Raw genomic sequence first — 17535 nt, 5'->3', positions numbered from 1 at the left:
AAGTGGGTCAAAAATAACCCGGTGATGTTGTTTACTTGCAATATCTTTGTAATGAAAAGATTTTATCATTTCATATTCCAGCTATTCCTCAAAAAATGTTTTTTATATCATTCCATTTTAATTTTTAAGTTCCCTTTAAGACTTGATATTTGAATTACTACCTCAAGCTCTTTATCACTGATAATAATCATACAAGAGTTGATGCAGTGCACAGACTTGGAGGAACGGAGAGCAGCAACAGCTGGAGGAAATGAGTGGGGAAAAGTCAACAAAACGGATGTGGACATTCTTCTATTGTTGCTCTGTGCACTATTCTTCTTTTTCAGTTATAAAAATGTTCAAATTCTGTCATAATCTGAAAAATAAACCATTTCAAGCATGAAATCTTTCTTGTGTGGGCAAAAGAATAATACAAACAATATTACAAATGATTACTCTTATCCAAAATTTTAAAAAATGTCATAAAAACACACTGATTCTTTTACGGGTCACTTTTGACCCACTTATGGGAGTGTTGGGTCCAATCATTTTAAAACACAGATTCTGACTTCAAGGTCTCATTACACAACAAAACCATATTCTTCAGAATCAGGTTTAAACATATAAGGCTGAATTACGTTGTGTTATATAGGACAGCGTGCTTTTACAGTGTTTGAGCCACACTGTGGGTGAGCTGGTGTGCTCCTGCTGCAGTGAGTGGAGAAAGAGGCTGGAACTTCCTCTATCTGCTCATGCTAAAAGAAGCAACAATGTAGAGCTATATGTAAGACTTTTAAGATAGGGATTATTTTAATGGAAAAGATTATCTAAATGCAGAACTTTGATTCACAGAGGTGAGTTTTTAGTGTTTAATGTCCAAAAAGGGACATTAACTCATAACTTCCTTTTAGAAGCTAACACTGCTACACAAACAATGCCTTGTGAAATGTATTGAAAACACGTTGAGTCACAAATACATCCAAAAAGGATAAAATAGTTTTATTTATAGTCTCATAATAAAGGTATGCCTTAACTTGCAAGACAACCGTTGGCAGTATGTACAACATACCTGTAATTTCCATGGAATGGAACAAACAAATATCGATTACGTACACACTAATTTACCTCTGCAAAAAGGAGAAAAGAACAAAAGAAAGATAAACGTTCCCAGCACAGGCAAGTATTTCAAGGGAAGGCTTTTTCTTTGCAGAACTGACACCATTTAAGAGTATACAGTGTTATATACTACACACTGAAATGGACTTCCATTAACAAAAATAAAGATCACTGCCCTTTAACTGCATTGTGTAACATTCAGTATCCATTAGGGGATTTTTTTTTTTTATACCCACATTTTATTTAATAATATTAATAAAAACAGAGGATTGTTGAACCTGTGAAAATCCACCAAAACAGCAGGTCAACTCATTCATCCTCCCATGTTCTCTGGAAAATCTCAAGCCAAACATAATGGAGATCAGACATAAGAATATATATATAAGGGTAAGAAATTAATTTTGGTGCAACACTATAAATAGAGGGATTCATTTGATTACACAAACATTTCAAAGACAAAAACTTCAGCCACCTACACTGAATAAGGAGGGTTGTATCTTGCATAACAGACAGTCTTTTCAAAAGCAACTTCACATTCTTTTTCTGGAAAAATATGAATATTAAAAAGGTAAACTATCCCTAATTAGCATTTTTCAAAGGCGGGAAAGTTTCACAACTCTAACAGATTGCAGAGGCTGTTCAAAACAACCAAAACAAAGAAAAAGTGATTTTTTTTTGTAGCTTTACTAAAGCCTCATACCTTGTCATTTCCACATTTGATTACGAATGGATAATATGAGGTTTTAAAAGCATCGGGTTCTTCAAAACTGCAGAGCTGCCTCACTTTGGGGATCTTAAAAGTCGTTGCTGGGCCACAAAAGGAGTGACGGGATGCTTGCCAGGAGGATAAAGGAAGGTAGAAGCGTTTTATACATAACAGCACCTCTCTCACACAGTCGCCACCGTGTCTTCTGGACTGGCGTAAGAAGGCAGGACTCAGTGCGGACAGGTCAGAGGAGCTGGGGCTGGTGGGTAAAAAGAGTCTGTCTCAAAAGCTGGAAGCCGCCCGAGTCTAGCTGGCCTCCACGCGCAGCTTCTTTCTGTTGGGCGTCTCGTCTGGCTCTGATTCAGAGCTGGAGTCGGACCCACCGTCGAAGGCCGACACAGCGCTCCCTTTACGGTTTGTGTACAAGCTGCTATCAGAAGAGTAGTTTGTCTGGAGCTGAGTGTTCCCCTTGGCCTTCTCCAGTGAACGAACTGCAAGGAAAGACAACCAGAGGTAAAACACAGTGGCATTATACTGCACATTGTACCTAAAAGACAGTATCAGGGCACCCTGGTAGCTCAACAGGTTGAGCAGGAGACTCATGAACAGAGGGTACAGTCCCTGACACAGCCGCCATGGGTTCGATTGTAGCCCCTGGCCTGTTCCTGTCTTACAATCACTACTGACCCATCAACAAAGCCAAAAAAGTAACTTAAAAGAGAAAAAAAGAACAGTATCATCCTCTACTTACCCTGCTGCTCCAGCAGTGCATTCTGCTTCTTTAAATCATCGATGTCTTGCTGGTGGGTATGGTTTTTTCGCCTCATGTACTGGATGTACTCCGTGGCTTTGTCTAGAATCTGTGCTCGGGAAGCCTGTTTAACAGAATTCTGTCAGCAAAAAATTCACAGAGCCATGGGGCAATGCAGCAGTGTCTCTTTGTTCAGGCAGAACATGATATTCTCACATCCTATCAAGTGTACAGAGACAATGATACAGATCACAGTGTTACACATGCATGCTCTAATTAGATTGAGTCTGGATTATATAAAAAGGTTAATAAGAACTATTCCAGGGTTCATTCACCTTGGACAACCATACCAACAATGGAATATTGCAGAATAGCTTCTGGCACGAGGGAAAAATATTTTTCTTTGTATGCTGCATAACAAATTATGCCACTTCCTGTTTCGCTTTTTTTTTTTTTTTAACCAATTATCGGAATTAACTCAGCATTTAGGTTGGTAAGCAGAAGAGTTCATAGAGCGGCCTACCCAGTGCTTAGATGACAAAGCCTACAAGTATAGGGCAAAGCAATCATCTCTTTTCTCAAGAAAGTCACTATTGTGAACATGTTGGACTCATACATCATGTGTCTAGGAAAACTAGATGTCTTTACAAATGACACTTTTCCCTTTCTTCTAGTCCACACATGGGTCATTCCATCTCAAACCTTCTGCTCCACCACCATTTCATTTTCTTGAAACTTTCACCATCACTGTGGAAACTGTTTGATTGGATCAAAACGGATTATTTTGCTTATCCAGAGAATAAACTGAGCTTTTAAGTCTAATGTCACAAAATGGAGCTGAAAATTAAAATGCAAGTAGATGAAAGAGTTTACCTTCAAGCATTTCTTACAGCGAGTATCTGAATTCAGCAAGAATAACCATTTACTGTAGGGTAACAGCTGACTGTTTTCTCTATCCCACAAAACAAAAAAAATATGCAGATATATAAAAAATCTTAGCCATATTTGAGGAACCATTATAAAACTCCACAACAGCTTTGTTTGTGGTGCAATTTGTCATAACTGCTCAAACAGTAACAAAGTTCATTCACAGTCATTTCATTTGTCATTTTTGTGACCGAGTATTTGACATTTTAAAACATTCCAATTGTTTTGCTTTGTATTATTGTGCCATGCAGCTACATACTGATCAGAAAACATCTCCAGGAGATTTCCCCATCAAAACACATTTCGGTTATTGTGGGCTGAACAATGGGACTTCTTATTAAGGCTGATTTATTTTTTTAAATAACTAAGCTGAAATATGAGACATTATTTGATGTATTTGTCCAGTAAGGCAGATTCTAAATCAATGGCATGATGAGAAATGACAGTGAACATTCCATTTAATCTTTAATAGCTCCTGAGATATTGTTGTTCAAACACAGGAAATGAAAGTTTTTAAAAAAAAAATCTTTATCTTGAAAAAGTAGTTGATATATTTATCAAAAATTTCACAGATATCTTTATATACCTTTTTGAGTGAGAGTCGTGTAGAAACTGTGATATAAATCTGGTGATTTGAGATGGAATGACCAACATATATATAGACGTCACTGGCTTTGATAGCATCAACTGGAATATCTGTGACTGAAAAATGTAAACCCTAAAGACGCAGCTGATGATATAAAACAGGTTTAAACAGCAGGGTGACTTGGTTTGTGTAGCAGCAGCAACACTGCAAGATGAAAAACCTGCTTTTCATCTACCAGAGAAATGCAGCTGTCTCCTGGACTTTACACATTTTCTGACTGTCTTCAGCATACAAATATAAACGTGCACTGTGTGTGCACCAGAGACCTCGAGTCAAGAGGGCTCATTTAAGTAGATAAGGATCTGTGGGTTCATACTGAGCATCTGTTTGCTTTCTGTTTTTTAAAGTCGTGAAGGCACAGCTCAGATCTTTATGCAAAAGTAGCCAAACTACAAGCAAAAGTAACGCACTCAAGGCCTTATTTTAGTAATAGTATAAAAGTCACTGTTTATTTCATATGGAACACGCTGAGGTGACACAACAGCAGGAACTTTAAGTTGGCACTTTTATTTGGAAAAAGGCTGCTGAGCCCTGAGACACGTAGCCAAGGTGACAGGCCTGTATCTAAACTTCAGACCTTTCATATTCTTTGCAAGCAGGCTTAAGGAACCAAAACACAAAACATGCACATTATTTTTGCTTCCTTCTCACCTTCTCCCCTTGTAATGCAGGCACAGAATCTCGTAAACTGTGAAAGCTGTCTTTAATGTGGTCCCTGCGTTTGCGCTCCAGCGCGTTGTGATGTGCTCGCTTGTCCGCCTGCAACGGGACAAGCAAAGTTTGTACTGGTCTGAAGTTTCATACAACAAAGGGTCAACAATGGGAAAAAAAATGCACAAGATAAAATCCATAATGTAAGAAAATTATTTGAGTTTCATGTGATTCTTTAAACAAAAGAAGAAGACAGTGATTTAAGGCTGCAAAAAGCAACGCTGCAGCTTTAAAAGGTCATGGTGTGACCATGAGATAATCCCATTTTAATGACATAACACAGCAGGAACCTGTGGTGTAAGTATAATGTTTACAAGCATGTGATCTCTGTTTGCTTTCGGTTGCTTTCAGTTGGCTCAGCATATTCTGACGGTCTCAACAACTGTCCTTGACAGGAGTTCAGGTTCATCTCTAATGTCTGCCATCTCATTGCTCTTTTATAACAACTGAGCTGAGCAAACAGACGCCAGAAAGTCTTATTTTGTGCCATGCAGCTTCTGAAGAAAAATAACATGAGTGCCTAACCAGCTTGTTTGGAAGCTATGTGGCCACAAAAACTGTCAACTGTCAACATATCCAACATATGCTGTGTGATGTGGAGAGACATTTAAAGTCTAATTCTTGAGCATCTGCTGTAGCTTTACACAAATAAGTTAGCTCAGTCTCAGACCAGACGCTGCTTCAAGGGAGCAGATCTATAAAGATGACAAGATGCTGTCCAAGTTAGACAACAAACAATACCTTTCCTGCCTCAAAACAAGATGCTGATAAATGCACTGTTAAGTATAAAAATACACCATAAATGATCATAAACCTGGTGGTCACTGTGGTTAGAAGCTGCAGATAGTTTTGTTCAGCGTGGCTCAAACATTTCAGACACAATTTTGAACAGTCTGATTCTTATTATGAAGCTGATAACCTGAAGTAAATCCGAATACATATCTTCTTATCTTTACAGTTAGCATGACCTCATTAGAACAATTAGATAGCTCATGGACTTACAAACAGAGGAATTTTGGCAACCCTCCCCAAAATGACACTTTAGCCTGTGACTTTACTTTCTAGAGTTCAATCATGTTTAATGTCCTGACTGAATAATCACCACCCAAGAAAAACCCTGAGGTCAAACATTAAATTTAGTACGAGACGTACCAAAATAATATAAATGTGTTTATTTGAGATATTACCATATGTTTTCCTGGAAGGAAATACAGATTTAGTATCTCAGCCTTTCTTTCAGAGAGGGCTTTTAACTAGAATTACTAAAAATAATGATGCTGGAGGCCTGGATGCATTCACCAACCAGGTCTTTATCAGGCCTAACAGTGCATGTATACTGAGGCTATGAGGATCTAAATCTGGAGATCCCAGCTTAATCGAATGGGGGGAGGGGAAGCCATAGTTCTGAGAAATATGTTCCCATACCGAGGATCTGACATTATTTCAGGCGCACAATCAATAAAAAACACCATGTTACGCTGATTTCCACAGTATGGGGAATTGAAATTAGCATGCACTGTAGGTTCGTTATTTCATTTGCAGTTTTTTTTAAATGCAGTGCAAACTCCTGCAGCACTGGATTCTCGTCGTAGGATAACATTATTAAACACATCCAGAGAGAAGTGCAGGAAAATACGGAAGAGCTTGGCGACACAGCAGCATGAAAACACTCCTCTGCTGGGTTATTTGCGTTACAGGGAGCTGCAGTGAAAAGCTGGTGGAGGGAGGTTTGGGAATACGAAGGATACGATGAGTACGTGGGGAAAACATCGGCTAATTTATGCCTGGTTTGCTGCGTTACATATGTGCACGAAGGATTTAAATACTATTCAAATTAAAGATATAAACAAATATGTAGGAGGTAGGGCATTTTAACCTGCTAGCTACCATCAGGTCTGCTAAATATAGCTGGACTGACGTGAAGGGATTACTTTTTACATACATAAAATATACAGACGCTGGATTTATAATAAAACTATGCTGAATATAGTTAAGAAAAGCATATTGTACGCGTGTAATCCAGTTTATTGAATAAGGAACAATCTGCTCTGCCACCTCGCCGTTCACCTCAGATGAGCTGACCTTGCTTACACCAACAGCTTAACTCCTGTTTATGATTGTCGCATCGATTTTTCAATATGTCTGCAGTTCCAACTGCAAGATAGCGTTTCATTTAAGAGCATCTTATTGAATTACTGGCTCTAATTGAATGTACGACAAGGAGGAGTACTGTACATTTATTAAACAAGTTGTCTTGTGCTGAGCGGTCTCAGTTGTAATCAATGTCGTCCAGTTTTACGCAGCTAAGCAACTCGACTTATTCACCAGGTTCAAGACCTAAACTTTTATTTACAAACCATCAACCCAGAAGTCAAAAAAACTCTTCTTCTAACCCTCTATGTCCCCATTTGTATCAAAATCTAGTGCTGGCCCAGAAATCTAGCTAGCTAGCTAGCTAGCTGCCTAGCTAGCAAATCAGATAGCGTAGGTTGACAGGAATGTTCAAGTTGCTGGCTGGCTAACAAACAGGCTAGCTACTTTTAGAGGAAACCACAACACATACATCGCTGTCGACTTCGATGTCATCGTTTTCACTCATTCTTCGGTAAAAATGTACGAGAAAAGAAAACAAGCAGCTGTCAAAACAAAGTGCAGCGACAACTGGAGGCAAATAATAAAACCTATAGCACAGCACTCTGCTACAGCAGAGACATGACGATCAACGGTTTCTCTACACGTGATTCGCCTACACATGGACGGGAAAACACACACAGCGCAGGCGCGGTAGAGCAAGGCCTTGTGGGAAATGAGGTAACTTGGTGATTTAGCACGATGATTTAGCAACGATTTCCGTTGGAGTTCTTTTAGAAAATTAAACTACAGTTCCCACTAGCTCACGAAACACACTGAAATAGACTGTTATCTCCCACAAGTTGCAAACACAGCATCCTCAGGACCATCCTGTTCTCTCTCTGCTGGACTATGATATTCTAAATTTACGGTAATAAGTTATACGAGAAAACACAATATCTGCATTCTAACATCAGTATTTTTTTTTTTTTTTACAAAGCCTTAAACCTGTACCGTCTTATTCTATGCCACATATTGGCTGTATTTATATTGTTCATGCAAACATGTTGCTGCAGCATACAGCATAAATGCATCGTGCTGCAGTCTTCTGTTTAGATAGTTGTTCAGTGTGCTGCAACATCCACACTCCAGCTTTTCTCCCAGCATATGATTATGAGGCCAGATGGTGGCCCAGCTCACACCAGCTGCCCTCCCCCCAGTTACCATCCATCGCTGTTCATTTGCCTCCATGAGACCTTCAAATAGATTCAGCAGCAAGATATCACTGCTGAGAACTGCAAAGATGTGCATTATTCTGAGGAACGGGCAAAACAAACAAACAAACAAACAAACAAACAAAGCAGGCCTCATCAACAAGGCCAGAAAACTCAATGACGTTGCCTCTCTGGAACCACATTCCACCACAGTCACTGATATGCTACATTAACACACTAAACATTTCAAGTTGTTTAAACTACATACTGTGTGATTTTGCACATTCTGGGCAAATAATTTGCAGATTTCTGCACAATCTACACAACTCTCAAATAACATTGCTAATATTTTTACTGCTTTATTACATTTTTTTAAATCTTTGATTTGCTATACTTGCTTTTAATTTCACTTGTAATGTGTCCTGTTTGTCTTGTAATGTTCAATGTTCATATCTGTTTTTTAATTCTTATTTTTCCCAGCAACACTTGCTTCTTAAAAACAATTATCTTGCAAATTTTGTGCTTGTCATTGTTTATTTTTTATACCCAAACACCAAGTCAGTTTCCTTGTATGTGAAAACCTACTTGGCAATAAAACAGACTGCGTTTCTGATTAATAGATGGTTCCACATGTTCTGCAAAGCATTCAAGCTTTGTCTCTCTCCCGTTATTTTTCCCACAAAAAAAACATTTATCAAGGTATCAGGATTGTGTAAAAATGAACACAACTCTGGCCAGGAAGAGCCTGTCTGAATCAATTATTTCATCTTGTCTACAGAGAAGATGGTTATTGTCTTATTGGCTTCCTATGTTTATATTCAACAACATCAACAACAATAGTAAGAATAATGATGATAATAATAACAATAATAATGCAGTAGATGACCTGATTCAAGCAGACAAGATCAGAACTTCAATTTAGTTATCACATTGTTTAATTAAGGTCACATAAACTATACTAGAAAAACACTCAGAGAGCGCAGTACTGGGAAGGGTGTTCATTCCCCAATAATATGGCATCGTAAGAAATGCAGCATATTTTTTTTAGAAATGCAGCCTTTCTTTTGTAGTTATTGATGATCAGAAATCAATACAGTGATATCGTGCCGCTATCTCTCAATGATATGGAAATCCTTAATAAATCCGTGGATCCAGACATCACATCACTGTGAAAATCTAATCACTTGGTTCTTGTGTCATTTCTGACAATCCCTGAAAATTTCATCCAAATCCGTTATTCTGTTTTTGAGTAATGTTTTGCACAGACAAACAGACGGACGGACAAACGTGCACCGATCGTCACAAAACTCTGCCACGTTCCTTCGCGGAGTGATAATAAGTAATAAGTTTAACACCTGTTTAACATTTGTGTGCGTGAAAGAAGCAAGTCAACATAGCGCAGGCTGTTGGATCTGTAAAGGGCTCTGCTGAATGGCTGCATGTGAAGTGCATGGACATTTTAAGAAGCAGTCCTTTTAATTTCAAGCTAATCTCCAGCATACTTTAGAGATTAGGGCGACAACGTCTCAGTCTTGTGCTACATAGTTGTGTCCTTGTGTTTACAAAAGCACCCCAGGCCCCCTTTTGAGAAGGCTGATAACTCTGCCAGGCAAACATACCCTCTGCCCGATTGCATAATATTAATTAACAGCCTGTGAGGCCAAATGATTAAAGTACGTTTTTATGTGTACAAAAACAATTACATTCTTTCCACATTATCAAGCCAACCAATGCCAGACTTTCCCACGGTTTCCCCATAAAGAAGAGGGGGGAACAGCTCCCTGTCAGGAGTGGGGAGGTTCCAGTAACAGCATTAAAAAGCTGGATTTTCCAGAAGTCTGTGCACCACAGGGTGATGAAAACAACTGCACAATCCACCGAATGATGTGTGACTGGTTGCTTTCACTTTTGGGGCCTGACTGTAATATTTGTACCTACCTTGTTCTCAGTTGGCCATGTGACAGAAAGGGGAGGACAAGAGGGTTCCTACGCAGAGAAAAGGAGTTCGACAGCAGAATGCGAGGGGACAAGTCTGGAAGTGAGCACTGTTTGAAGCTGGAGCCACTGGCCTGATACTGAGGTAAGAGAGCGTCTTTTGAAGTAGCCAACCAGTACAGTATCTTTGACTTCATAGGGGAAGAGTGACACTATTTTATATGAAATACAGTTGTGGAGTTGTGCTAAACTAAACCATTTGTCATGTAGAGCAGCAGTGTGGTTCTTCTATGTGCAGTTGTTAGTTTAGGCATGAATGGATAAGTTGTACGAGCCTACACAGATTCTAAATCTAATTGGTTTAGTCTCTTCTGGAGATTTGCCACTTAAAATAAAAGACAAAATCCTGCCACATTATCTCTAAAGAGGAGCATTTTATTTTTCAAACCACTTTTTATAGGTTTGGAGCATTTGAAGCAGACATTTTATAGACTTCAGTTGCATTTTGGAACAAATAGTCTTTATTTAAAAAATTCTAATGACTTGCCACGACAGATCACCGTGAATCAGGTCCAGAAAAGCACTTATGGGCTGAGAATAGTGCATTATTGCATTGTTGTTTAGACTTATCGTTGTTAATTTAACCTTCTTCAGGCAAATACAGTAATAATTTACAACTTAACAATAGATTAGAAAGCATTTTGACAGTGTGTACTTGGGGTTTTCAGGTAGGAAACATGTTTTCTGGGGCACAGAGCGTATTTCTTTTCTATTGAAGTACTGCTTTAAGTCATTTAGAAAAAAATCTTTCTCTTGAAGATCAGCCGCGTTGAAGGCATTTAAAAGTACTGCTTGGAACGGTGAGAGAAACTCAAAAAAAGTTCAGTTATGTCGTTACAAAATCTGATTATTTCTACTCCTTTACTGCATTATGTATGCATACAAATTGTGTACACATTGTGTGTTGTTGTATCCAGACTAGCTGATATTTAGTGATATTTAGTCATGATGTTCTTCTGATGACAAACTGAACAACAGATGTGCAACATGTTGTTCAGTTGTTTAGTTTAGAGGACTTTAATCCATCAGTGTTAACACTCACTGACATAATGATATGCTTTGGTAGCTCACTAAAAACAGTAGTGGAAGCAGAACACGTCTCTTTTCTTTTAAAGATCCAAAGAAGGAGCAAGATAATAAATCACATGGTGGTTCCTCTTACCAAAAAATGATGCTCCCAATCCAAGTTGCTCATGAGGTAAAATGAGTAAGAACTTCCTCCAGAGTAAAAGCAAAAGCAAATACAACTTACATTTAATCCAGCCCCTAAACTCCAAATAATATGTTTGCTTTACAATCCATTAAATGTTAAATAAACTTGATTTGATGTTTAGGGATTTTTTTCTACTACTATTCAAGGGTTTGACTCATTTGTTCTAGAATGTCACAACTTCTACTCACTGTGGACATAGTAAAATAATGGCTTGTTTTGTTCCTGGAGAGGACGTGATATGAATACTAAGTGTTTCTGGGGAATATGTCTCCAAGTTTCTTTTGCTAGCTGAACCTTCTGCACAGTTACAGAGGAAATCCAAAAGCCAAAAATAAAGTTACACACGTGGACAAAATTGTTGGTACCCCTCAGTTAAAGAAGGAAAAACCCACAATTCTCACTGAAATCACTTGAAACTCACAAAAGTAACAATAAATAAAAATTTATTGAAAATTAAATAATCAAAATCAGCCATCACTTTTGAATTGTTGATTAACATAATTATTTAAAAAAACAAACTAATGAAATAGTTTGTAGATGAAATAAAGTTAAAAACACACGTTCTTTCATGGGCATTGTGGCTTATTTTACATTAATTCCACAAATACAGTCCTGTTACTCTAAATACTAACTAGTGGACCAAGTCAACAGCTGAAACTAGTCAGCAAGAAATGCAGGATTTACACCTGTTTTAAGTGATATTTGAAAATAGCTACAGTTCCCAGATGTCTTGGGAAATGACTCAACAATAATAATAATAAAAATACTAACTAGAAGTTTTACCAAACTTGGACTGCCCGGCGAGGTCACGGCAACCACATTTACAAAGATGACCCCTGTGACCTTGAAAATTGGGTCAAGGTCACCAAATTCGAACTTGACCTGTATCTTATTATGGTACACCTGTGTGCCAAATATGGTGAGGCTACAGCAATATTTCATGGAGTTATCGCACGGAAACCAAAGTGTTACAGACAAACAAGCAACCAACCAACCAAGACCATGCAGCTCAAAACAATACCTCCCGGAAAACGATGTTACATTTTATTTGTAATGCACTTTTCATTTAAGCAAAATCCCAAAGTGGGATTTAAGATATAAAAGGCTAAAAACAAAACAAGCCAGTCAAATAAAAATAAAAAATAAAAATTTCAGGGAAACATTTAATTAAAATCTTTGTTAAAAAAAACATGCTGTGGAGCTCTCAGGTGGTCAGGGAGGGAGGTCCAGATGTGAGGGGCGGTTGAGTTGAAGGCTCTTTCTCTCATGGTCACTTTAGATATTTTTAGGATTTTTTTGGAAGATTTTTACTCATTTTTTTGCAAATATTTACAAGAATTTTCTTGCAACATCTGGGGGATTTAGAAAAAAAAACCTTTAAGTGAAACTTTCAAGGTATTATTAGAATTTTCTTCCTGAAGATTTTGCAAATTTTCAGAAAATTGGGATTTTTCTTGCTGAATTTTTGGATTTTTTTTTTTAGACAAGGAAACAATATTTTATGGTGCTTGTAAATGAAGACAAGAGGAGGGTTAAATGTATGTGTTAAGCATGTAGAATTCCGTGTATGTAATTTGGGTACAAAAAGATGAGCTTTTACGGTTTGAATCAATGATCAGTGAGGGACTTTAATGTGTGCAAACGTAAACTCGTCAAAAACACAAATGCAACTAATCAAATCTTCACTAGAATCAACTATTGGCTGCAAGAAGCACAAATTTAACATCCACGTTTGCTTTGTGTGACAGGTGGAAGCAGCAGCAGAGTAAAAGCACAGCGTTGGGATCAGCGCCACCATGAATGTGACCGAAGTCTACACGGGAATATCCAACATGTATAGTGCAGGAAATGTGTCTGGCAATGGAACCCTGATGATGCCGGACTTCTCCTCACCCATCAACCAAGCCCTTAATGTTTTACTCGTGGTCGTCCTCTTCATCACCATGATATCCCTCGGCTGCATGATGGAGGTCTCCAAAATTAAGACTCATATTTTAAAGCCAAAAGGAATAGCCATTGCCTTGCTGGCCCAGTTCTGCATAATGCCCCTCAGCGCTTTCTTACTGACCAAGACCCTGTCCATGAATCCCCCAAAAGCTATGACTTTGCTCATTTGTGGCTGTTGTCCAGGAGGAACCCTATCGAACATGTTGTCATTGCTCTTAAAGGGTGACATTAACCTCAGGTAAACCCTCACTGATGCATCCGTGTCACACCACAGCCTGTCAGTGAATACAAATAAGGTGTGTTGTTTTACATCAGTCTAATAAAGCTTCTTCTTCTCTTTGGCACTCTCCCAGCATCATAATGACCACTTTCTCCAGCATCGCGGCCCTGGGTCTGATGCCTTTGCTGCTCTATATCTTCTCCCAGGGCATCTACGGTCTGGAAAAGGCTGTACCATACGTCAGCATCATTACTGCTCTCGTGTTCACCCTGGTGCCCTGTGCTATTGGCATTCTGATTAATCACTACAAACCAAACTACACGTCGGTAATCATAAAGGTGAGATTACCGGAATGGAACACGGACATCAGAAGAACAGAAAATCTGACGCAAGCTTGGCCTTGTTCGAGAAGGAAAAGCAGATGTGTTGCAGATGTTATGAAGACTAGCAGAACTCTGAATATGAAGCAGCTACATGGGGATTAGTCATCTGTAATTTCATTGTGTTTTTTCACGCTGTGACATTTCGATACGTCTTTTGTGGAATTTGTCAACAAGTTGCATTTATGAGAAGTGCTCATCACATAGCGTGGGTGTAATTTGTGCTTCAAATAAACAGGCAAGTTTGAGTAACAGGAAAAGATTAGTGTTTCACTGGGAATTTAAACCAGACCTTTCAGATGCCCTTTGATGCATTTGAAAATCAGAAAGAAGGGAGGATTTTTGCTGCTGTGGTACCTAGGGGGAGATAAATTGACCTGTGTGACATGGTTTTGTTTTCTTGACAGGGTGGTCTCAGCATCTGGGCAGTCTCCACCACCGTAGTTGCTATCCTGTCCGGCGTTTTTGTCAAAGATGTAATATGGATGATCTTTGAGCCGGATATTATCTTTGTGGCTGCGGTGATGCCAATGATCGGTTACATGCTGGGATATGTCATGTCTGTCCTCTGCAGACTCAGTCCACAGTAAGTGAACACACAAGTCCATAAACAAGCACGTCTACAGCCATACTGCATACTAAATGTATACAGAGGGCCACAGCACTACACTCTCTCTCATGCTGTTATGTTTCTGCACTACAATCAGTGTCCTTTGATGCTTTGTGCAACTGGAAATGATGGATTGCATGTATGACCAAATAAAGTTCAAACTGAAACTAAATCTGGAACAAAATTTCACAGAGAAGCACAAGTATTGTTTATCACAGTGGCCTAGAATTGTTTAAACTTTGCAGCTGTGAGTGAGTTTTCTTTTTGAGAGAATTATTTACATATTGTTGACTTGTAGTAAAATAGAAGGAACATACCAGAACTGCACCAGACTGATTCATGAACAGTTCAGTCAAACAGCAATATTGATTTGATGGGATTTCTTTAATTTAAGGACTTTTGAAGGTGTCAAGAGATGAAAGTAACTGGTACTGCATGACAAATTTAATCTTTGGATCTGTCTCCAATGTGAATGCAATACATAGTAAAAACCTGCTTACAACGAAAAAAGAGAACAACTGAAAAGAATTGCTGTATTTGGTAACACACAACTGAACCAGGTTTATCCAGATTGAGTCAACAAGTACTATTAATGGCACTGGTTTAAGCTAGATTACCTTCATTCATTTGATTCCTCATAAATAAACAGTTTGCACAGTTGCAACTTTATTTTAAGAAAAGTAAACATGAAGTGTCCAGTTTTTCCAACTTAGGTATTTGCTTGACCTAAATAAAAAATGTAATACATGTTTTTTTTCTCCATTATACTTCTTTTGCTCTATAATCCAATGCTAAATGATTAGGAAGCCTATTTTTCACACTTTGCAATGTCAAATTGACAGGATCCATAAAAGTAGACTTCATATAAGAAAGAAAACATATTTGACTCTCACTACAGCTCAAGTACTTTTTACAGTGTAGATTTTGTATAAAGTGTGGAGTTCATGTGTTTCTCACAGTAGTACTGAAATGTAAATAAGTACATTAACTCAAGCAGTGCACAGGCAAATTTAAAGTAGTGTACTTGACTTCACTGCTTCAAATGAACTCTATTTTATGAAATTTCAGAGGGATATATTGTACTTTTATTGTACAAAAACGCTGATATTTGTAGATCTTAAAGGCATTAGAGGAGATTTAATTTCCTACGACTTTGCAACTATTGGTTGACTCATTGCTTCTTATTTTGCATCTTTAATGTTCTGTCGACTTGTCTTAGAGTATTGAAGCCCTTTTGCTACCTGTCGCCACTTCCTAATGTGTATTTTACCCAGCAAAGTGATGGTTGAGGTGGAATTTGCCAACCTTCTCTGATTTATACGGTAATGGCCTATAAATTGTCAATTTCACGTGCATGCGCATGCGCACATACAACATCTCCCTCACCCCCCCTCTAACCTCCCCCCTCTTAACATTTACGAAGAAACGCCCCCCTCCAGAAACTTGCGTAGCACTCGTTGAGTTGTCTTTTACGGCTGGGTCCCCCTGGATCTTTATCTGCCATTATGTAAAAAAAGATGAGCAAAACAAGTCGCCAGCTAACTACGAAGCTATACCAAAGCAACACATACAGAAAACACGTAAGTCCAAGGCGTACGTAATCTACGTAACTAGGCCTGAGCCGGAAGATTTTTGATTGACAGGAAAGGGAGCAAACCAAACGCCTCGGTCCGAGCGCATTGATTGGCTGATGTTTTTCAGGTCCTGTCATGTCCACAGTTATTTTTTTTATTTTTTATTCTTTTAGAGACCATACATACAAGTCCACTAAAGGTCAGTATATTCATTTTATGTGAATCAGACAAATTAAACAACAAAAAACATCCTCCATAATGCCTTTAAGTGTTGCAATGTTATGAGTTTATGAAATATGAAGCATTGTCAAAGATTTAACGACCCAACACTATAAAAAATAATCAAAATTAGCTTTACAACTTTAGATGTAAATGCCATTAGAAAATATTGTTTTTCTGCATTATGAGCACTTGAAGTTTTGCACATTTTAGTAACAGTACAGTAAGTGCAAATATCAATGTGCAACATATTTTTTAAAGTTGCAATGAAGCTACTTTTTCTTATGTAAATTATTTGAATGGCATGTCATTGTAATACTTCAGCCACAACTTTAAATAATGTCTTAATATGCTAAGAAATGACAAGTTCAGGGTTGGGATCGGCAAACCATTTTGCTAATGTCAGGATACATTGTAAAAAAAATGTCCATGTCACATTTTAATGGTGTAATAAACTAATTAAGAATTATTTCACCACTTTACAGATGCTGCAGAACCATCTCCATGGAGACAGGGTGTCAAAACATCCAGCTGTGTTCTGCCATCTTAAAAGTGGCCTTCCCTCCGCAGGTCATCGGACCTTTGTTTCTCTTCCCCCTGTTGTACATCGCATTCCAGTGCCTTGAGGCCGTTTTTCTGGCACTGTGCTTCAGATGTTACCAAAAATTCAAGCCACATGCTGAGCGTAAGTATCACAGCTGGCTGCTTGTTTTCATAGAGCGCTGCTGGGAAGAGCGGTCGGACATGCACTCGCTCCACACAGTTGTAGCGTTTGAATTCAAATCAAACAAAGCAAGTCTAACATCAGCCTTCTTTTAAACAGATACGTTGGTTAGAGAGCCTTGACAGCATCACAGATGACAGCACAGCGCTACAGAGGAATACAAAGAGGAACCTGGAAGTGCAGCCATTCAGAGCCCTCACTGCCATCTGCATTTTCATCACTCAGCCCTTTGACAGGGACTGAAAGATCGCTGAATTATTTGCAACCACTAATTGTTGAGTTAATCAAGCCTGTTCAATGCAAATTACTAGTGGAGTCTGTTGAAGTAGAACAGTGATTATTGAAAAAGTTACATTTTGTATTTATATTGTATTTGTTGCACATATCAAGTTGACTATTTTTTTGATTTTCATAAAATCACAATCACTGATGTGTCATTTGCCTTTTTAGGACTGGAGAATTGTGTGTTAGTAAAATCTGTCATAAAAGGAAGTTCAACCTTGGATGTGTCAAAGATATGAAAACACTATGTA

At 38.3% G+C, this 17535-nt stretch overlaps 2 protein-coding genes across 4 annotated transcripts; one reads left to right on the top strand and one right to left on the bottom strand.

Moving 5' to 3' along the window:
- Window positions 1-953: 953 nt before the first annotated feature.
- Window positions 954-7596, bottom strand: LOC110963504 (protein max-like). Of its 2 annotated transcripts, none has more exons than XM_022211897.2 (4): window positions 7400-7596; window positions 4777-4884; window positions 2553-2691; window positions 954-2292 (listed from the first exon to the last, which is right to left on the bottom strand). In XM_022211897.2, exons 1-4 carry the CDS (start codon window positions 7433-7435, stop codon window positions 2108-2110), a joined length of 468 nt encoding a protein of 155 aa, XP_022067589.1. In that variant the 5' UTR covers window positions 7436-7596; the 3' UTR covers window positions 954-2107. The 2 variants fall into 2 exon arrangements, with proteins under 2 accessions (XP_022067589.1, XP_022067590.1); XM_022211898.2 differs by having other exon boundaries at window positions 2553-2676; window positions 7400-7593.
- A 2337-nt stretch (window positions 7597-9933) lies between these two features.
- LOC110963500 (sodium/bile acid cotransporter-like) lies at window positions 9934-17434 on the top strand. Of its 2 annotated transcripts, XM_051945704.1 has the most exons (7): window positions 9934-9972; window positions 10070-10200; window positions 13077-13513; window positions 13629-13833; window positions 14283-14461; window positions 16764-16963; window positions 17102-17434. In XM_051945704.1, the coding sequence occupies exons 3-7, from the start codon at window positions 13125-13127 to the stop codon at window positions 17122-17124; spliced, it is 996 nt and encodes a 331-aa protein (XP_051801664.1). In that variant the 5' UTR covers window positions 9934-9972; window positions 10070-10200; window positions 13077-13124; the 3' UTR covers window positions 17125-17434. The 2 variants fall into 2 exon arrangements, with proteins under 2 accessions (XP_051801664.1, XP_022067583.2); XM_022211891.2 differs by having other exon boundaries at window positions 9953-10200.
- Window positions 17435-17535: the final 101 nt, after the last annotated feature.

Source organism: Acanthochromis polyacanthus, chromosome 1 (genome assembly GCF_021347895.1).
Source record: "Acanthochromis polyacanthus isolate Apoly-LR-REF ecotype Palm Island chromosome 1, KAUST_Apoly_ChrSc, whole genome shotgun sequence".
Lineage (NCBI taxonomy): Eukaryota > Metazoa > Chordata > Actinopteri > Pomacentridae > Acanthochromis > Acanthochromis polyacanthus.
The sequence above is the reverse complement of the archived record's forward strand: the minus strand, read 5'-3'. Positions and strand labels throughout refer to the sequence as shown.